A 20,423-nucleotide genomic window follows, 5' to 3' on the forward strand; every position below is an offset into this window, starting at 1 on the left:
ACTTACTTTATTTTATACTTTTAATTTGTTTTCCTTTATTATAACTATTTTTTTTATTGGTATTTAATAATTTGCGGCAGCTATTAATTAATTACGTCGGTAAAGTAATCGAGAATATTTTCACAGCAATCGGAAAAAATTCTATGACAATCACCAGGATTTTTTTTTCCTTCAAGCTCAGCTGCATGGAACTCTTGGTCGGTGTTATCGATATATTTTTCATTTGTCGACGATGGGCTGCAATTAATTTAAAAACAAATTATTTTTTAATTGCATACCTCAAATCGGGTGTGATGTACATTCAACAAATGCTTTTTTTTTTGTTTCAGTATAATTATTTAGTTATTTAGCTTTTGTATTGCTAGCTGTAACCGCAGCTGCTACTTTTTTATTAATATGTTTTATGAAGTGGAATTTAAATTTCAGTCACACCATTAATATTTGTGGTGTGCATTTTAGGCGTGCTCGTAGTGAAATGCATTGAATTAATATTAAGCAACATACGTGAGAAGTATATGAATAAGTTGTGGCAAAATTCCCTGGGATCTGGAGAAAGGAAGTGCAGCAGCCTCGCAAATCACTCTTAAAAGGCAGCTTCTTCCTGAACTAAAACCCACTAAAGTTGACTCGATCATCCGGTAAATCTCCCATCGTGATGTAAATCCTTCTGCTGTAATGGAGAATGTATATATACGTGGTGTAGAAAAAAAAAAAAGAAAATAAAAATAATGATCAGCCAAATGAGAGCGTAGAGACGAGATGGGGTGAAAAAAAAATATCTAGAATTAATGAATAACAATGAATGATAGGTAGAAAAAAAAATAATAAAAATAAAGACCGATTAAGTAAAATGACGGTGGAAAAAGCCAAGCTAGAATAAGAAGCCTCGACGTACATTTATTCGTTGTCTATTGTCTATTTCACTTGGTCTTCTCTCGATTTATATATGTATATATTATACAAAAAATAGCCATTAATATGTAAAGTGCCAGAGATTCGAGCTTTATCCATCCACTCACTCACTTCCGTTTTTTTTTCTTTTTTTTTTTTTTTTTTTTTTTTGTTGCCTCTGTCTCTTTCGGTCGAAATTTTTTTTTTCCTTCATTTTCCAGATCACACTTTTTTGCTGTTACCAAAAGCACATCCGCCGATGAAAATCTATACGAAACTGATTTAAATTGAATTTTTTTATTCTAGAGCGAAAGTTTTTCATCAAAGGATCAAATTTGTAATATATATCCTGTTGGAAGAGTAACTAAATAAAAGAATAAAGAAAAAGTTACCCAATACTTTTTTTACTCAACTGTTAAACAACATTTTTTTTTGGCTACAAAGAATAAAGGAATACGTTCATAGGGTCAGAGAAATAAATCAGACTCCAAAAAAAAATCAATTGAATTTTTGTTTTTTATAAAAAATTTTAGATGGCTGTTTTGCTTTTCTATTTACTCTCAACTTATGTATAAAATTGTCAATACTGTTAGCTTTAAATAAAGAATAAATCAAGTAATCACTATTAAAATTGTACTTACGGTATTGGTGATTAGAAGTGGATCTCTGATATCGAATGTAAGGTTCGGTTAGATCAGAAGCATTGAAAGGGAGATTATAATTGAACTTTATCACATATCCGATGATTGTACTGACATCTACATCCATTGGCAAACCTAGACCAGCAATCAACTGGAGAAACACCAATATAGAACAATAAAATATATGTCTGTACATACAGAATCGAGTGTACTGCCCGAGAGTTATAGACAGAGTGAGTTAAATCTATTTACGTACATGTCTATATATAAATAAATGTTTATATGTCTGTAGGTGTAGAGAGATGAAGCTAGAAATAACAATGAAAACTACGTGATAAATCTGTGCTGACAACCAATTCATCCGGATTCACCGGTACGTCACTCGAGAATTCATTTCTGGCATTGACGTGAAGAGTGTTATGATGTTTATATATATACATATACAAATACATGTCGATATAGGTCAAATTTTAAACAATATCCACGCGAGTGTCATTGATTCATCATAAATCGTAAAACAAAAAAAATTCAATTAAAAAATATATAGATTTTTTTTTGTAAATAAAGAATTTTATAACAAAATTTTGTTCATCCAACAATAAATTTAATATTTTGTTTTAATTGCAATCACTGTAGCAGTGATCCTCAGAGATTTATTTTTTTTTTTTTTTTTTTTATATTACAGAAAAATAAATTTTTGAAAACAGAGTTTTTATTTTTTACCTGCATTTTTGTGCCGGCCCCATTACTTGGCGGTGGATGGACCAAATAACGTTGCTTGCGAATTTTAATATCACTGGCGTCTACTGTCATCGAATAATTATTGAGTGTTATTGAAATAATTATAATAATGTGAGTTAAAATTTTTTTATAAACAACACGTCGGAGTAACAATGAATTCATTGTTGGTAATAACTCTAAGTGAGTAATAGTAATTTAGTAGCAGTTGCTACTGAGGTTCTTTGTCTTGTGTTTCCAAGATATCTGTATAAACTGGATAGAGTTCACCCAAGGGAGTGAGCCAGCGGTAAACCGACTAATCACTCTCTCCTTGGCATCCTAATTAGCGGCAGGGATTCGACGACGTGGCAAAAGACGAGATATTACTCTGTAACACTCTTTTCTTCTGATTTTTATCGTTTATGGAAATTAATACATAAATAAATGAATATACTTTGAGAAAAAAAAATAAGTTGAATAATTTTTTTATTTGAATGAAAATAATTTCTTGTTTCACGACAAAAGTTTTAATGTATAGAAAAGATGAAATTTAAAGTTTAAGAAATTGCTTGTGAAAACTGTGAGGAAAATATTCAAAAGTCGATTTGTCCTGGGAAATAACGTGAATTGTTTTGATGCATTTTTAGAAACATCTCTCTGCTGATGTGCATTTGTGCGGCGACATTTCCAAGTGATTTTTTTATTACTTTTGTATAACAATTTATCTTTTAGTTTTAGTATTTAATTCATCAGTTGTTTACTTTAAGACACTTTTAATCATTTATACCTAAAGTTTTTTATGAAAAACTTTAGACCAAATAGAAGAAAAAAGAATTTGTAGAAATAAAACCTAGTAGATAGAAATTCTTTAGATAAAAAATTGTATGAAAATAATAAAAAAAAGTTAAATTTTCGAATGAATCTTTTATTGGTCTTTACAAAATGGCAAGAGGGTAACAGAGATGTAGAAAAAATTTCTACAAAGTGAAATAGTCTAATGGACTGTAAATGCACTCATGGAAAATATATTTACATTGACCTTTTGACTGTTTATTTATTCTATTTTTACCGATATGTTCAGCAGCAAGATATTCGCGATCATCGTATAGGTCTGAGTATTCAGAAGTTGAAGATGGTGTGAGTAAAGCATGTAGAAGCTCGCCAAGTAATCCATGACTTGGATCAAAAGGAAGTTCCGCAGCTTCGCAGACAGCGCGAAGTAAACATACTTTACCCGGAGAGCCCAAAGTCTCGAGAGCAGACTCCAAAATGCGATATAAATCCCATCTCGATAGTGATTCTTCTGATTTTATTCTGAAACTTTTCCTATTGCTCTTGTTTTCATTTTTATTACCGTTTCTATCAGTGTCTCTCTGATATCTTACGTACGGTTCGGTGAATGATGATGAGTTGTAAGGCAAATTGTAATTACATTTCAATACGTATCCTAGAATAACCGATACCTCCGATTCCATCGGCAGTCCAAGGCCAAAAAGAACCTAAAGAAAATTTTTTTTAATTTATCAACAATATATAACTAGTTTTTAAAAATAAATATCCTTAGACATTGATAAAAAATTTAATTAACAATAATTTCGTCCGTAAATCAAAAACTAATTAAACTTTAGCAAGTTACAAACAGAGTTGAGTGATTAACATCAGATGTAAAAAATAAATAAAAAAGAAAAAATATTTTTTTATATTCAACGCTCGTCGAGGCTTAAACTTTTCTCCACTTTGCTCTAAAGTATTTCGAGTTCGATAGTGCAAGTGTGTGTTTCAACTACTTACGTTCGTTCGGAAATCCGACTTTACTGAAAAATAAACAACAGAACTGAGTGTTGCGCTGCCTCATAATCATTCTGAAGTATAGTCGAGTCAGCGGAAAATTCAATTCGGTTACTTGCGTTAACCTGAAAGGTATTCTCTCGCAAACAAAACTTATTTCGTGGTAATTATTGTGCAGGATACGATAATTCTATTCTCCATTGTATGGTTGATTTATTTTCTATTGCTAATATATAAGTTTTAATGTGACTATTTGTTGTATTTAATTATATAGGATTTCGAACAACAACTAAGTCTTGATATAAGTAGCTTATGGCCTTAACTTATTTTACGATTATAGACAAAATAATTGTTGGCCTGAAGATTATGCTCTTAAAATAACTTGTCTCTTAAATAAATCGATTAAATTTAATAAATATAATTACCTGGACTTTAGTTTCACTACCGAGTGGGTTTGGATAGACGAGATATCGTTTTTGTCTCAATAATTCTTTTAGCTCATAACTATTTCCCATGGCGAAATTAAAATTCGTTATAAATATTACTAAGTAATTAACTAGCAATGTGTAATAATAATTACAGTAGCAGTAATTTGATAGTATGTAAGGTTTCATTATTGCGAGCAATTAAACTGGTATTTATTGAATTAATTTTCTTTTTTTTTTTTTTCGCAATTAAAATAACTCTAAAGGTTAAATTTAAAGGCAACAAATTCAAAAGCAACTACAGCTACTATTTCGCAAAAGAATCGAAACGATTATGACCGAAATGGGTACGGTGTACTTAGTACTTAACGCCAGCACACCGTTATTGAGCGTGAACAGTAATAACACGCCAGTCGCACCTGTTACAGTTCATCGAGTTTTGTTACGAAAATGTACAAGTTAAATTAGTAAGTAAATTAATTTATTTTTATTTACATTTAAAAAAAATAAATTTGACTTCTGAAACTTCTTTTTTATTTAAATATTTAAATAAAAACTCTGGAGTAAAAAAAACTTAATAAAAATAATGCTGACAATTAATTTCGGATTTGGAGTTTAGTTGCCAATAGAAAATCTAGTTGAGCTGTGAGTTATTAAGTCTACTTAATTTAAAATCGTTTAGTATAAACATTTGTGATTTCTGTTGCCCGCACGATTGAATACTCAAAAGACAGATCAGCAGAGATTTTCGTTGAGAAATCCCCACTGGATAGATTCCACTTGGACTAGAATACTATTCTACAGATATTCTACTTCTGTCTTTATCTATACTTGTGCATCTATAGCTCTTTTCAAGAGTTTGCCGAGTAAGTAGATAAGCCCCTGATTTCAAATTGCTAGACCCAAAGTATCCGATTTAGCTTTAAAAACCTCAAACATTTTAACTTAAAATTTTTTACTGTCCGGGATTAAATAAATTATGCAATTTTATTAGGAAAAATTTATTAACATTAAAATTTTGGCTTAACTATCAAAGATGCGATAACAGAGTGGTTTAAATATTTTCAGTGTATTATTTGCAAGTAAAATAGTAATTGCAGTGTGCATGTATGAAGAAAAAAATTCTGAAATGGCTAAAATACTCCATCGACCAATTCGTGCACTTACTTATCCAGAAGACAGTTCACTAGGGGTCAGTAAAAAAATATATAGGGAAAATCCATTTTAATTTAAGCTCTCTAAAATATTAAAGTAATAAAATCTAATAAATGAAAAATATTTCAGATATTTTTTGCATTAGCAGTACCTCTACCAGATCCGGATAAATCAGTATCAGTCTCATATTTTTTTGAAGCCTCTTACCAACTACCACCCAACTCTACATTATTCGCGCCCTGGAATGAGAAACGGCGCAAGCGATCGATAGATCGTAAAACAATTTATCAGATTATTGAAAATAAATTTGAGAGTTTTGGATTTTCCGGGCATTCGTGTTTATTGAGATCAATATGCGAGACTTTGAAATTTGATTTGAGTGAGAACGGGATTTTAGGCGATATCTTTAATGTTGTATTTATGTAAGTAATTAATAAAAATAAATATTTATTTAATAATTGATAGTAAATATTCATATATAAATAATATAATGAATTGGTTTATTTGGAATGGCTTTCCAGACCGTCGACTTCTCAACAGGAGAATTTGCCGCAGGACATTGTCGAGGCTGAACTAATCGGACAAACTAGGAACTGCACAAAATACCATTGGAATTGTCCCGTGGGGCTCTTGGACTTGATTGGAATCCTCGTGTAAAATTCAACAACGACCAGTGTTAAGCCCTCTCTATCATTCGATCAACCTATACACTATCTCTGTCACACAATTTTTTTTTTTTTTCCCTTTTATTATTATTATTATTTTATTTTTATCTCTTCATACTAAATACATATACACATACACATATATATGTATGATTGATTTGTAAAAGGATTTTTCAAAAGCTCTCGTTCATCCGCTATTTGATTTCACAACAAACAATTTATCTTGACAATCGTATTGCACTATTGTTGATTAATGTAAATGTAAATACACTTCTATACACACAAAAAAAACTAAAAAATATTTTTCAAATTATATAAAAATGTTTTTTTTGATAGAAAACAATCATGTAATAAATATTTTTTATTTTGTCCTTAAAAAAGAGGAGTGAATTAAAACAATAGAGGTCACCTCCGTATTTTTTTTTTTTTCTTTTTTTTTTATTAAAGAAAATTCAACGATATTAATATAAACGTAATAAATTAATCAGCTGTCATAAGAAAAAAGTGTCCAAGTTGCCGCCAACAAAAATATTACCAAGTCCTCACATACCCGAAATTCTAAAAACTTTTAAAGAATGTACATTTAAAGTAAAACTAAAATATTGGGTTTGGCCAAAAGTATTTTCAAAATTTTTTTAAAAACTCATAAATCAAAATTTATCTCCAAACAATCAATAGCATGATAATTTATGGATTGAAAAAAAAAGAGGTAATTAATTTTTAAATGACCCGGAAGATATTGATCAGTTGAGTTTGAACATGATGACACAGGCGGGCAATCATTGAACGGTAATGAAGTCATAAATAGTAATGGGACAAAGGGGATAAATTGTACTGCAATTATTGGGTTCCTTGTTATCATCATCAGGATATAGATCATTGCCATCAAGATGATCATCATCATTATTGTCGGTGTCAGAGTTCGAATGATGGTTGATCTTCGCAGCTTGTCGTTGTTCGGCCTGGACATATTCATTTGGCAAGTTCTCGTTAGCCGAAGAAGATGGCCTAGAGAATAGTCATAGTGATGGTGAAATTTACGCCTCAAGGCACTCGTAGATCACCCTCTGGGTTTTGCGACTCGTGTATAGTGGTTTGTAATCGATTGGCTGAATCGATGTGCAACCGCTGAGAGATCCGATCTCACATTGTTCACTCTACATCTACATCTTCATCTACATATATACATTTACATCTCGAGCTTTATATAGACACGTCTCTCTGTAGGATACCCGGATTTCATCTCTATCCCTTATTCCTCAAACTCAAATATATTCTCTTGTCACAGATAATCAATTCAAACAATTTCCATACTCCCATTTGTTGGCTCGCTAATTTATTTTTTCATTATTTTTTTCAATTGTAATAATTACTTGAATCTCTGAAACTCCGAGAGTGATCTATTATCCTTATTAAATTAAAACGTTATTTTCAGTACTTACGTTAATAAAATTCTAAGAAGATCTCCGATAAGTCCATTGTGACGATGCAGAGATAACTTACTCGTTTCACAGATTGAACGCAATAAACATGCACGACCTGGCAGCCCCAAGCTAAAAAATAAATTAAACATTATACTAAGTAAATGAAAATGATCAATGTACTCGTCATTCACTAATTCCGTGGCAGATTGTTATATATATAAATGAGAAATTTTTAACTGCTACGAGACAGGCAAACAAAAACATTTAGCAACTGTTTTCATACTGATACATCAACTACACGAATTGGTTCAAGTTGTATCGTTAACTTTTATTTAAGAGTAAACAAAGTGATGGATAACAATAAAATTGAATTAGATTCCATGAATTTTTTCACTTTAACCTAAATAGCTTTCGAGAAATTTCATCTCGTTTAAATTCTCGAAAAACTTCTAAGGAAAAAAAAAAATTTCAATCTATATGAATCAAAGTCGATCGAAATAAATCTGTATGGAGGGTGGGTTAAACGATTTTCAAGTTTATTGAAAATATTTAAAATTATCTACAACGAATTGACACTGTACAGTTTTTATAATATATAAATAAATTTGAAGCAACATATATTAGCATAACGATTAATGATATAATACATAACAGTTGAGCTTTTAATCTTGGAGCCGGTAACGACATCCATGGGTAAACTACTATATTTCATTAATTCCTCAGTATCCTCGAGATTCTGTCTTGTCTTCTACCCTTACTCGCACATATACCTCCAAGTTATCCCGTCTCCGTCCCTTAGACGTTATACGTTGAATTGCTTACCAAGTTCTAACATTTCGATCGGATAATCCTATCGTACGGGTCCTCCCGCTTTCGCTTACTCCTACTTACTCCAACCCAGCAGGGTACGAGCTTGAATAAGATTATCGACTAACAAGCTTCTCATTACAATCCGACCGTCAGACATTTACGCGCAAGTCTTTTGTTTAATTTGTCTCCAGCTCACCTTGCGATGAGACCCTTCTATCTTCTATCCCGTCTCGGTATAGCCCATAGCCTGGAGCTTTCCGTAATCCCATTATACATTTTCCCGGTACTAATTTCAATGACTGACTAAGTTATATTAATGAATTTCATGATACACTGTTATGTTCATTTACAGGATACGATAAATAGTACAGGAGAGTAGTTTCAGATAAATTATAGTAGTTACGGCCACTAAATAACAGACAACTTTGGAAAATGTTCTAGTAGTTACAGACAGATGACATTTTGTCGTTTCATTGTCCAGTAAAAAATGTAGAGCTGAGTTTATACGTAGCAATGAGTCAAAAATAATGTCAAGGAAAGACGAGTGATCGATATAGAGGTAAGTATATTGGTTAGACCCTAGATGCAGGAAGATGATACGATTTGTGATAAAGTAAAATGACAATAGCGGATTTACTTGACGCTGCATCGAGTTTCTTTTATACGTAAACAGGATAATGTATTGGATCATATAAATCATTCACCCGATATTAAATTAATTTTTTCCATATATTTTTATTATTTTTATTATTATTAATATTGTTATTGTGGCTGGTTGAATAACTAAGGGCGGCATCTTGTTGAATTATTGCATTACCTTTACTTCAACTAATTAATAATGAGTTAAATCCAAAATCCTATTGTATTTTATTGAACCCCGTACTTTTACGCTCAAGAGTCTTGAGTAATTTATCTCTCTGGGTTTTATGTCACAATTAATACCCACTGAAGTACTCAACAGCCTTTTATTTCGTGTAATAAACTTTTTTAGAGAGGATTACTTTTTTTTTAGTACTTACGATTGAAATTTTGATTCGAGAATTGAGTAGACAGCCAAGCGGGTCAATGATTGATGATCTGAAGAGACAGTTCTCTGTTTTCTGGTCTCTGATGCTAATGATTCTTGGGCTTTAACGAGCCCGTAGTTGGCTTCGAAAAAAAATGCGACTGACATAGCTTTCGTCGACACCGGGTCGTCTAAGGGAATTGCTAATGCGAAGAATAACTAAAAAGAAAAAAAATTACTCTGTAGATAAAAGTAGTGAATAAGTAAGAGAAAAAATGTATTTCCTCTTATTTATGGTTTTGTTATATTTTAGAATGAGATTTAAATTAAAAAAAATGTCAATTACACCCATTTCACTGTCATCCGGATAAGTCAATTCACGTAAATGTCGCTGAAGACTTCCTGACATGCGGTCTTTCGTTTCAGCAAATGTGAAGTAAATTTCCCCGAGATAAACAGTCCATCTGTCAAAGTGAAAACAAAGTAAACAAAAGGTTTATACATATATATATTTAAATAAAAAAAATTAATATACTTTTAAATAAATTGATATTTCAATTTTCGTCCTTCAGTTTTTTATTTCTCTTGTGGTTTACATTAATCGAAAACTCTGGTATAAATATAAATATACATATATTAAATGTAAAAAAAAAATTTAACTGGATGACCTAAACGGAAACATGTGAATCTAAATCGAGATTACATTTCCCTCATATTGTTGCATATATATATAAATGTATAAATGTACTTTAACATGAGATTTTTAGCTATATATACCTTTTGCCCTATTTTACCTTTCGTCTCCGCCCTTCCGTTCCAAAACCACTGGAACTCAAACTCGGAAACCCAAACGACATTTGATTTAAACAAACCGTCCAAGCCACACCACTGAATTCATTTAGACCTTTTCGTTTCGAGTTACCTAGACCACTAAACCTACACCACATACACGGTACTTTGAATATCATCCAGAGAACAATTTACGCTTTTCTATACCCTGCGGTCATTATAGCTCTTCGATCCCCAACAAACAAAAAATATTTTCCCATCTAAATTAATCACCAATCGATAGATTAACCACCGCTTCAAACTTCATAACACAAAATTTTAATCTATTATTTTAATTCCATTAATTGTTTTCGCGACACCGTTGACCGATAATACTGATTCCATTTTCGATAATGTTGTACCGACTCATTTTACAATTATATTAATATCCCACATACACGATAATTCAACATTTACTAGTCAAGCATTCTTATCAGCATTCAAATCATATATATAATCATTTATTACATATTCGTTAATTAAAAATATAATAATTACAAACCGAAATTATGGTTATTTATTTCGTGTACCGATTACTAGTTTAGTGGGTTCTAAAAAATATTTTACGGGACATAAATTATGGAAAATATTTTTTAATGGCATTTATACCAAATATATATAAATATATTTTTTTTTTAAGTGGATGCAGAAGCACGTACAACGGAAAATTTAACGTCACGTGTATTACCATAAAACCTGTTCTCTGTTTTTTTAGGTATACAAGCCTAGAATTTTCAGCCACTGTACCTTAAATGGATAACTGGAGGAAATTGCACATAAAACTAACGTCTTATCACACGCGAGCAAATACGTGCGATACTTATATCTTGTATATATCTATACACATTTATTATTATTGTATAGGTATATATAATAAATTCGATTAAGTTTAAACTTTTCTCTATAAATGTAAGTATACATATTTTAGTATTCAATTTCCTTTTTTATAAAAATATATATCTTATAGTTATACTTACAGTATGTTTAAAAATTTCATGTCTATATTTACTGTCACTGAACTTGAAAAGTGACAAAAAATAATTTTTTTTTAAATTTATACTTGAGTCAGGTTATTTACACTCTATACTGTTATGTATTATCGCCCTGATGTTAATTACGAGCAATTTTTATTTTTTCGATGTAAAAATTTTTTTAAAATAAAATATTTAAAAATATGTAGCTTTTAATAAATAAACATTTATCCTGTATGGTCTAATATGCAAATTTATTTGAATAACAAAGAAATAATTGATTTTCCGAACTTTTAAAAAAACTTTTTTTATTTTTTTAATAATAATAAATCTAAAGCATAAATTAACGGAAAAAAAATAATTACTGAATATTCATTGCGTTCACAATATCGTATATTAAAAAACGAATTTATTTTAGTATGAAGAAAAATTTTATTGCATCGACTCATGTAAAATGTAGGAAAACAAAAAAAATTAAATATAAATATACAGTGGGCCATAAAAATGTAAAATAAAGACAAAAGAGAATTTTAGTCGAGTTTTAGCTCTGGTTGACGTGATCAAGATTTTCCAGAGTGAATTTGACGGCGTCGAGTGCCCGAGCGTTTTACGATTTCTCCAGGTGTCCAGTCGCGCATACAGAGAAACCCATAAATTTTACGACTTTAAAACTCTGCGGTTTCTTACAAGATATATAAAATAAAACCTTGTCTTTCTTATTCTTCTTTACTTTTACTCAGCCTCAACTTGCTCATCTATCTTATTCTCGAAATACTTTCTGTCTCTGCTAAACTTCATTTAAGCCATTTAAAAATAAATAACTCAATTTACAGTACCATCTGCGTAAACTTTTCACATAAAATGTAGTATAAAAATGCGTGAGCTCGTCAAGGCAGTATAATTGAAAAAAAAAAAAAAAAAAAAAAAAAAAAAAAAAAAAAAATTAAAAGAAAAAAAAAAAGTAATTTGTAAGTTTAAAAATTATTGATTTTAAAATTGAACTGGAACGTTAATAAAAAAAAAAGGTAAATTGAGGTAAAGGTTATTGTCGTGTTTAATAAATAAATTTTCGAATCGACAGCTGCCGATAAAATTAAAAGACGCTAAACCAATAATGTGTTCACGTGCATTGAGCTCATTCGGAGACTGTATATAGCTCGGGTTATGTAGCTTGCTGATGGTATTGGGGATATACTGGTGTAATTGGAAATTTTCGTTACAACGTTCGCAATTCAGCCCAACACAATACGGAAGGGGGTTGAAAGCATCAGAGTAGTTGGGGGTGTCGTGAATCCTGAAGAGAAAGCAAGGGAATGAAAACGAGAAAGAGAAAGACAAGGATGGAGGCAAAATGGGCGAGTGAGTGAGTAAGTGAGGAAGGGTGTGCATCCGGCACGCGATAAAATCGAATCCCCGGCATTCCCGTCGCTCTTGAATTGGATCCAACGCGCGTCTCTCGTTGCAATTTATTGGTACCGTTTGAGCCACCAGTAGAGGGTTTGAATTGTGTGATTTCCCAGCCTCTTCTATCTTTAAACCCTATTTCTCACTTTATTTTTTAAAGTTTCTTGTTCTCAAAGATTTTTGCAATATTAAATATTTCCTGACTTTTTATTACAGCAAACTATACATCAAATAATATTTTATATTAAAAATTTATATTTATGTATCTATATATATATATATATATATATATATATATATATATATATATATATATATCGAGTTAAATGACAATTGACCTAGTTAAATTATGTGACAATAATCTACAGGGACTTGATATATTGGAATAGAAGCCAGCCCGTGGGATCAATCGAACATTCCAAAGACTGTCCAGAGACGTTATCCTGTCTCTGCATGAGTATCTACAGATATTCTGGATTCTCTAGAACTCCAGTACTCTAGCACTCCTCTTACATTAGCTCTTGAGCTTCACAGCCAAAGCTGACAAAGCTAATTCAACATAGTACGCGCTTGGGACCCGATGTCGTCTCTGTCCAGACCTTGTTTTACACGTCACACTCTTGTAACGTCGGCTAAATTATATACTCTCTACAAATAAGGATAAAAATACGAAAAAAAAGAAAAAATTCAACTCCTTGGAAGAATTCACCGTAGATTGACGTGGAATAAAAAAATTTATTAAGAAAACGATGAGCTCGGAAAGTTTGTCGATGAAAACTTAAAGATATCGGAGAGAGTAAAATCTCTAGACAGTATATAGTTATTCCCAGGTTCGGAGCTTTTTATTTATACAGACAAAAAAGGTACTCTATCGTACGTCAATTTTAATGAATTGTTGAATCTACAATGGGAAGGGTAATTCAACTTGCTCTTGTCGTTGTCTCCGAAGCTAATATTCAGGAGCGAATGACACTTTTAGTTTTTTTAATCGACCCATTATCGCGACAAGTGTCTAATAAAAATTTATAGTCATGTCGCGGGAAAATAACTTTTTTACAAGAATAACAACTGACAAGATAGCTAACGATTTTCCCATCTAATGATAATTTATTATATTAATTATAGTTTATTAATATAACGAATTACTTTACTAATAAAACGATCGGCAATAAATTCAGTGAAATCCAAACTAGTTAATAAATAACAAGTAATGATGCCGATGCAAAGACCCCTTGGACATAATAAACTAAATTATAAATTATAAGATATATATCTCGGGTATTTTCCTAATCTCCGAACCTCGTTTAACATATAACAGCGTAAATTGATGGGTTAAATCCCTCAGGCTGATACTTATGCTCGTAAAAATGGACCTACAACCAGAAATCACGATTAGGCCGATTTCAAAGATCCAGAATCCCCAAAGTTACCAACAAATAGAATTTAAGTTATAACTGGGGGCATTTTCGGAAGCTCCTTACTCGTTTCGAGATAGAATATCATGAGTTAATGGGTCAAGCCCCTTAGGCTCATACTTATTGTGGCGAAAATTTATCTAAGATAAAAAATTGATGTTGTCACGATTGATACATCAACAAATTGTTTGATTAGTTTTTTGATGGAGATAAAAGCAATAAAATAAAGTGTGTTTAATGAGATAAAATTGGCAAAAAACAAGTTGAGTATATTAAACAGACTACTGCGAGTGGTGTACAAGGGGGTTCATTTAATCGGGCGATGTCGGGGGAAGTAAACATCGAGAAATAAAGTCTAAGTAAATAACGACGAATATACGTGACCTGTATGGACATACACACAAGTCAAAAGTATCATATATCTTCTTTAGCTTTGTTTTTCTTACCCACTTGGACTGGTTTCTTTTAGGCACTTGGTTTTTTTTTTCGTTTTTTTTACAGTTAAGTCGGATGAACAACGACTACCACCACTGGCGACATACCCTCAGGATCGATACTCTTCATTGTCTTTTGTACAACAAAAATAGTCACGAAAGTGCTGACGAACTTGTTTAAGTATCAAATAAACTTTTACTTTTTTCTTTGTTGTTAGCGACTTAATTTATATTATTATTCTTATGCTCTATTCCTTTCATTTTAAAAAGTCAATGAGTACCAATACAATTATTGTCAGAGATAACCATCTCTGTTAATAAATTTATCTTAATATTTCTTTAGTTAAAAAATATAAAAAAATTTAATGGAAAGAAATTTTCATAAATAGAAAAAAAATGTTTTATTGTCGCAGACATTAAAATATCAAGAGTAATGTCCGTCTGTTAAAAGGATATAATGTAAAAAAAATTAAATTAAAATGAAGGAAAGTTTTATGAAATTTTAATTCGCAGTCATATGATTTTTATGTTCATTTTAAAAATTCATATTAATATTAAGGATAATAATGACTGGTTAAAGATAATTGTACCGGTGTCTTAGTGATATATTTAAGTACACATATATTATGATAATAATAATCATAGGCAGTGCGAGGCAGTTTGTTAATTGTTTTAATTTAATTATGAAAATTAGTATTCACTGACGACTAAACTTCCGCGGTAACTTTATTACTCAGGTAATTTAATATTTCTTAAGCCAAGACAAATGTTGTAATATTTAACCAAATTATAGTAACGTTATACGTGTGCTTTATTAATAAATAATTTATAAATTGATTGGGATAAAAATTTTTCGCTGATATGACGTTTAAATTTAATTATTTTGCTGTGATTTTGATTTATATGAATATTAGTTACGGTTCGACAGTAAAGAATGTAACTTTGGCAGTGAAAAGACACATACGTGCTGTCACTTTTCCAAAAAGTAGTGGGATGGGGGTATTTATTTTCTGGCTGCTATAAAATTAAAGGAAAAAAAGTTTATTATTAATTAATTATTTTGAATAAATTACAGATGTTTTTTGCAATTGGAGTGCCACTAGACTTACCTGAAAAATCGGTATCAATGGCATTTTATTTTGAAGCCAATTATCGACTACCAGGTGATAAAAATTCAACGTATGACGAGTACTATCAAGATAATTATTTAAACCGTAAATTTGCGTATGACATTATTGAAAATAAATTAGAGAGGTATTATTATATATTTAATTAAATGATTATTGTGACGATAAAAGCATCGGGATTATAAAGACAATTAATTAATGCTTGATTGATTATCGAATTTTAGTGCCGGTTATCCTGGCCGGAAGTGTCTATTAAGAGCCATTTGTGATGCCGCATCAAATCCTGTTACCGGAAATGGTTTAGTCGGGGATATTATTCACATACTTTTTACGTATGAATTTAATCAATCTCTGATTGTAAAAAGAACATCAATAAATAAATAATTTTTACTTGTTTACAGGCCGTCAAGTTCGAGAAATGAAAATTTATCACAAGAAGTAATAAACGCTGAGAAAAATAATAATTGCAATGATTACAATTGTCCAATGAGTTTACTAGATGCCATCAGTCATTATATTAATTTATAAAAATTATTTTTTTGTTCAATTAAAAATATTTATTTGTGATAAAATATAAAATAAATTAACATGTATTTACATAAACAGCATATTTATAATTAACTATTACTAAACCAATCGGATCCCATGGCTCCAAAAAATGCAGCAGCTCCAGATTTTATTGTCGCTCCAGTTGAATCACTTCTCGTGTGTTCTTTTACTACTTTTTTACGCTGTATTGACAAATAAAGTAAATAAATGATTAAAAATTTAATAAATTAAAAAAGAAATAGTTTAATATAAATTAGTCAACAACTATAAATTTAAATAATGAATCGTGTTATAAATTACTAGCATTTATCAACACTAATATTATGGCAAATAAAAAATTTAATTTTAATAACTTAATTAAAATATTTATAATTATGCACAGGAAAATTTATAAAAATTAAGCATGCAATATAATTATAATAATAGACGAAAATTGAAACTAACTATTAAATTTGCATAGCAGTTAATAAAATCTTTATATTAAAGGGAATCATCTAATTGAAAATATGTAAGGAAAGAACACCCCATGCAATTATAATTTAATATAAAAAAAATCCTAAAGCACAATCATGAACCCTTACCCATTTACCTTCTTACCTCAAACAAGCGCCAATCTAAGAATACATAACGTACAAAATATTATAAAAAAATATATACGGACATACACATTAACTAATAAGTTGATAATTTAAAAAATAAGTATTAACAATGACATAAAGCTAAAGAATGCTCCGATCGGTCATCAAAATTTTAAAAATAGAGTAAGATAATAGTAATTGGTGATATGCATGTATATGTAAGATATAACTACCTGGAGTTTATCGGGCATTGCCACAGGAATGAGAGGTAAGTTACGAGATGGAACAGTGACGGCGAGCGGCGGGAACCAAGGAGCACCGGTACAAACAGCGAGCACACCTGGAGGATTAGTTATTGACTTTCCACTGTCGCCTAACTCACTGCGACCGCCCAATACTGAATGTAACTGCTCTAAATGTGGTATCAAGTTACCGTATATCAACTGCAAAATTTAATACAGATTTAACCAAGTTAGTTAATTGGCAAACTGATGTCAATAGCACAGAAAATTCGATTTTTAATTTTAAAAAATATTTTACCAATGAACGTTGCACACTTTTCTTAACATTAGCGTGTATGAATGGTGAAAAAACATCCGAATCAAAAGGATCAATCTTTTCTAAAATACATCCGCAAACGCTGTCCAATTTGTCATTCAAAACTTTATTTTCTCTCGGGACCATCAGAAGCCCCACATACTTAACATCCAGCAGAAGTTGAAACGCTTGTTTCTGCCTCAAACTCCTCTTTGCAACATCTCCATAAAATACCTCCAGTTCCTCAACAATATTCTCAATCACATCCGCGACTATTTTCTTGGGTATCGTGTGCGTTATCAATTTATTGAAGTCCTTAACAATGACCGCGAAAAATTTCTGCAACGCCGCGGACGGCTGGTAGGGCACCAGTATCTCGGACTTGATTCTCTCCCCATCCTCAGCTTCCTCCTCGATCGTCACTCGTTCCCACTCGGAGACAATCGACTTGACGCTGCTCCCATCAACAAAGTCATTTTTAAGTATTTTATTGATATAATCTTTGATAATTTCTCTGTACTTGCTGGCCCAAAGTCCCCAAATTCCGTAGCTCTCGTCGCGTATTTTGTCGCAAATCGTTTGCCACTTGACGTTTGATATAGTCAGCCCAGATATCTTTGACAGCGTAAAACATTTATTTAAATTTGTACAGAGTGACGTGAGTGCTTGTAGAAACCGTGCCATCACAATTATATTTATGTCTGACTTACCGTAACAAGTGTCGGTATTTATACATTTACTTTTAATGAAACTGATCAAATTGTCAATCATCAGTGCACTTGTACGTTGTAAGTCGTCATGCACACACGACCGGTCATTAAATTTATCAAACAGCGATGACAAATTAATAGTAAGCAAGTCGTCGCTATTTATCACGGAAGTCATTTTCTCCGACTCGTACAAATACAATTCCAAGTCTATCAATAATTTTTTTAGGTCTTCATCAAATTGCTGACACAGCAGGACTAAATTAGGGGAATAACCGCGCGCTTTCATCAACAGCGACCGTTTATTAATAAAGTCTGCGGTGTTATTTAATTTAGTTAATTTCTGGGGTATGTCCGTGGGCGAATCCTTCCACAAGTACCAGCGAAGGTCATTTTCTGGATAATCAAATTTATCGTTGTTCAATTTAATCAAATAACTCGTCAGCTTATTTTTCAAATCAACTAGCGATTCTTCCCACCGGGTGGCTATTATTTCCTTGACGCGATGAGTCAGCAGCGGATGGAAGTAGTCGCTCCAGAAATTAATTATCGTTAGGGATAAGTCTTTCCAGATGTTCGTCCAATTTTCAGGGAGCTGGATACCCACGGCTTCTTCGCGGACGTTGTAGATTCCTCGGACGGATGTCACGATAGTCAGAAGCCTGGCGACGTGATGGCTAGTAAACTCACGGATCCAGGAGAGCCATGAGCTGAAGTGCTCGTGGAGCTCCTCAATTGTCAAGGGGACGAAGGAGTCCAGAATAAAGAGCTTGTGTTCTTTGGTGAGCTCCGGGAGGTAGTCGTTTATCAACTGGGTGTCGCAGTCGCAATGTACCAGCATACTTACTGCTTCCAAGTCTTTTATTTCAGCAATATACTGAGTTATCAAACCTGTTTCATGATTGTTGGAGTCTAGAGATTTAAAAAATTTTAAATTGTGTCAAGCTCTAAAATTACATTTACCAAAAAAATTACTGAGTACAACTAATACTTACTTATGAAACAAATATGAATTAGCGCGACAGTATCCATTAGCAATTTGACAGCTAGTTTTATTTTATATTTAACACTAAGTGTGTCGTCACTTTTAATTATTGACTCAATGGCTCTACACCTCAAGTCTATTAATTTTTTTAATAAATCTTTGGATTGTGTCTTCTCTAGAAGAACCAAAGCGGCCAGACAATTAGCAGCCAGCTGAAAAAAAATCAATCATTACCAAATAAAATTAAAAATTATCAACTAAAAGCACGAACGACACGCACTTTGGGAGATAAGTCAATTGATTTTAAAATATGACTGCACTCTTCGGAAATAATCCGTCGAAAGTTGCTTATACTAGTCCATTGTTTGATGACAACTGGATAGTTTAGGGTCAGAGCTTCGTGACCGACTTGGAGATTGAGGGAAAAATTTATGTGCTGGGCTAGGATGAACAATTGACTGGCTTTCAGCAAATCATTGTCATCAATCGCGGACCAAATGTACTCGGGAATGTCCATTAGGATTTTTATCTGCACTATTACCGAGTCCCAGATGTCGGGCTCATCTTTCTCCTCGACTTTTTCACGCGGATCTATTTTGAAGCCTATTAAATATTTTTGCTGTAGATCTTTGAAGGTATCTTCGATGTCTGCTATTCGTTTTATCACACACTCTGTTGTCGTTCTCATCTCGGCAATTGTGTCGGCTGCTTGAATTAAATCTCTGTACCGTTCCCTATTAAATTACAAATAATAAATTAATTAATTAATAGATCGTAATTAATATTTATTCATTTATTTATTTAAAATACTTACCCAACAAGAGTACGCAGTTCTATTTTCTTGTGATCGCTCTCAGCTTGAATTTTTTTAGCGATTTGTTCGATTTCTTTGATCGTGTGATCTTCAAATAATTTATTTATGTCTAAATTTAAATAATTTTTTTGTGACATTTTTAAATCACTTACTTGTCATAAAATTATTTTTAAAAAACAAATCTACTTCATTTATTTACTTGGGTTAGGTTATGTCTTATTGTCAACGTCAAAATCAGCACATGCGCACCCGGTAGTTGGTTTGAATTTTTGTCGGTAGTCGGTAGAAAATTATTTAGTTGCTTATAAAATTTTTTTCTGCGTAAAGATGGCAGTAGCATCGCGCAGAGTCGGTAAATTTTAAAATAATCTAGCAATTCCATAGTTTTTTCGCCTTATCAGTAATCAATAAATACATAGAAGTGATAGACGATCCCGAACTTTAAATTTACATCAGACAGTATATTTTATTTATAATAAAATTAAAATTATATGGAGTAATTCAGTAGATGAATTTTATACTAACGGTAAAATGAATCTCTAACACAAG

At 31.6% G+C, this 20,423-nt stretch overlaps 5 protein-coding genes across 5 annotated transcripts; 2 read left to right on the plus strand and 3 right to left on the minus strand.

Moving 5' to 3' along the window:
• Positions 1–83: 83 nt before the first annotated feature.
• On the minus strand, positions 84–4,555 carry LOC103575299 (uncharacterized). The gene is made up of 6 exons (XM_008555028.2): positions 4,466–4,555; positions 3,300–3,751; positions 1,789–1,840; positions 1,533–1,683; positions 505–670; positions 84–237 (listed from the first exon to the last, which is right to left on the minus strand). Exons 1-6 carry the CDS (start codon positions 4,553–4,555, stop codon positions 84–86), a joined length of 1,065 nt encoding a protein of 354 aa, XP_008553250.2.
• Positions 4,556–5,594: 1,039 nt separating this feature from the next.
• LOC103575302 (uncharacterized) lies at positions 5,595–6,277 on the plus strand. Its single transcript, XM_008555030.3, has 3 exons — positions 5,595–5,657; positions 5,750–6,042; positions 6,142–6,277. Exons 1-3 carry the CDS (start codon positions 5,595–5,597, stop codon positions 6,275–6,277), a joined length of 492 nt encoding a protein of 163 aa, XP_008553252.3.
• Positions 6,278–7,064: 787 nt separating this feature from the next.
• On the minus strand, positions 7,065–10,423 carry LOC106693526 (uncharacterized). The gene is made up of 5 exons (XM_053739265.1): positions 10,398–10,423; positions 9,872–9,989; positions 9,539–9,744; positions 7,728–7,838; positions 7,065–7,293 (listed from the first exon to the last, which is right to left on the minus strand). Exons 1-5 carry the CDS (start codon positions 10,421–10,423, stop codon positions 7,065–7,067), a joined length of 690 nt encoding a protein of 229 aa, XP_053595240.1.
• Positions 10,424–15,480: 5,057 nt separating this feature from the next.
• LOC103575303 (uncharacterized) lies at positions 15,481–16,232 on the plus strand. Its single transcript, XM_014441539.1, has 4 exons — positions 15,481–15,576; positions 15,653–15,831; positions 15,929–16,036; positions 16,106–16,232. Exons 1-4 carry the CDS (start codon positions 15,481–15,483, stop codon positions 16,230–16,232), a joined length of 510 nt encoding a protein of 169 aa, XP_014297025.1.
• A 19-nt stretch (positions 16,233–16,251) lies between these two features.
• On the minus strand, positions 16,252–20,122 carry LOC103575283 (conserved oligomeric Golgi complex subunit 1). The gene is made up of 6 exons (XM_008555010.2): positions 19,875–20,122; positions 19,341–19,794; positions 19,071–19,272; positions 17,372–18,987; positions 17,065–17,274; positions 16,252–16,435 (listed from the first exon to the last, which is right to left on the minus strand). Exons 1-6 carry the CDS (start codon positions 20,009–20,011, stop codon positions 16,322–16,324), a joined length of 2,733 nt encoding a protein of 910 aa, XP_008553232.1. The 5' UTR covers positions 20,012–20,122; the 3' UTR covers positions 16,252–16,321.
• Between the last annotated feature and the right edge of the window lie 301 nt (positions 20,123–20,423).

The sequence above is a fragment of the Microplitis demolitor genome, chromosome 5, assembly GCF_026212275.2.
Source record: "Microplitis demolitor isolate Queensland-Clemson2020A chromosome 5, iyMicDemo2.1a, whole genome shotgun sequence".
Lineage (NCBI taxonomy): Eukaryota > Metazoa > Arthropoda > Insecta > Hymenoptera > Braconidae > Microplitis > Microplitis demolitor.

What these genes read in the sequence shown, in the direction of transcription:
- LOC103575299 (XM_008555028.2), bottom strand. Translation starts at nt 4,555, where the DNA reads ATGGGAAATAGTTATGAGCTAAAAGAATTATTGAGACAAAAACGATAT. An exon ending in AAAAATAGAATAAATAAACA is followed by an intron (nt 1,841 to 3,299) that starts GTCAAAAGGTCA and finishes TGTTATTTCTAG; the next exon opens with CTTCATCTCTCTACACCTAC. An exon ending in ATTTATTTATATATAGACAT is followed by an intron (nt 1,684 to 1,788) that starts GTACGTAAATAG and finishes GTGTTTCTCCAG; the next exon opens with TTGATTGCTGGTCTAGGTTT.
- LOC103575302 (XM_008555030.3), top strand. Translation starts at nt 5,595, where the DNA reads ATGGCTAAAATACTCCATCGACCAATTCGTGCACTTACTTATCCAGAA. An exon ending in CAGAAGACAGTTCACTAGGG is followed by an intron (nt 5,658 to 5,749) that starts GTCAGTAAAAAA and finishes AAAATATTTCAG; the next exon opens with ATATTTTTTGCATTAGCAGT. An exon ending in ATCTTTAATGTTGTATTTAT is followed by an intron (nt 6,043 to 6,141) that starts GTAAGTAATTAA and finishes ATGGCTTTCCAG; the next exon opens with ACCGTCGACTTCTCAACAGG.
- LOC106693526 (XM_053739265.1), bottom strand. Translation starts at nt 10,423, where the DNA reads ATGAATTCAGTGGTGTGGCTTGGACG. An exon ending in CGGATGACAGTGAAATGGGT is followed by an intron (nt 9,745 to 9,871) that starts GTAATTGACATT and finishes TTTTCTTTTTAG; the next exon opens with TTATTCTTCGCATTAGCAAT. An exon ending in CTTCTTAGAATTTTATTAAC is followed by an intron (nt 7,294 to 7,727) that starts GTAAGTACTGAA and finishes ACTATTCTCTAG; the next exon opens with GCCATCTTCTTCGGCTAACG.
- LOC103575303 (XM_014441539.1), top strand. Translation starts at nt 15,481, where the DNA reads ATGAATATTAGTTACGGTTCGACAGTAAAGAATGTAACTTTGGCAGTG. An exon ending in CAAAAAGTAGTGGGATGGGG is followed by an intron (nt 15,577 to 15,652) that starts GTATTTATTTTC and finishes AATAAATTACAG; the next exon opens with ATGTTTTTTGCAATTGGAGT. An exon ending in ATTATTCACATACTTTTTAC is followed by an intron (nt 16,037 to 16,105) that starts GTATGAATTTAA and finishes ACTTGTTTACAG; the next exon opens with GCCGTCAAGTTCGAGAAATG.
- LOC103575283 (XM_008555010.2), bottom strand. Translation starts at nt 20,011, where the DNA reads ATGTCACAAAAAAATTATTTAAATTTAGACATAAATAAATTATTTGAA. An exon ending in CAATTGACTTATCTCCCAAA is followed by an intron (nt 19,273 to 19,340) that starts GTGCGTGTCGTT and finishes ATTTTTTTTCAG; the next exon opens with CTGGCTGCTAATTGTCTGGC. An exon ending in AAAGTGTGCAACGTTCATTG is followed by an intron (nt 17,275 to 17,371) that starts GTAAAATATTTT and finishes TAAATTTTGCAG; the next exon opens with TTGATATACGGTAACTTGAT.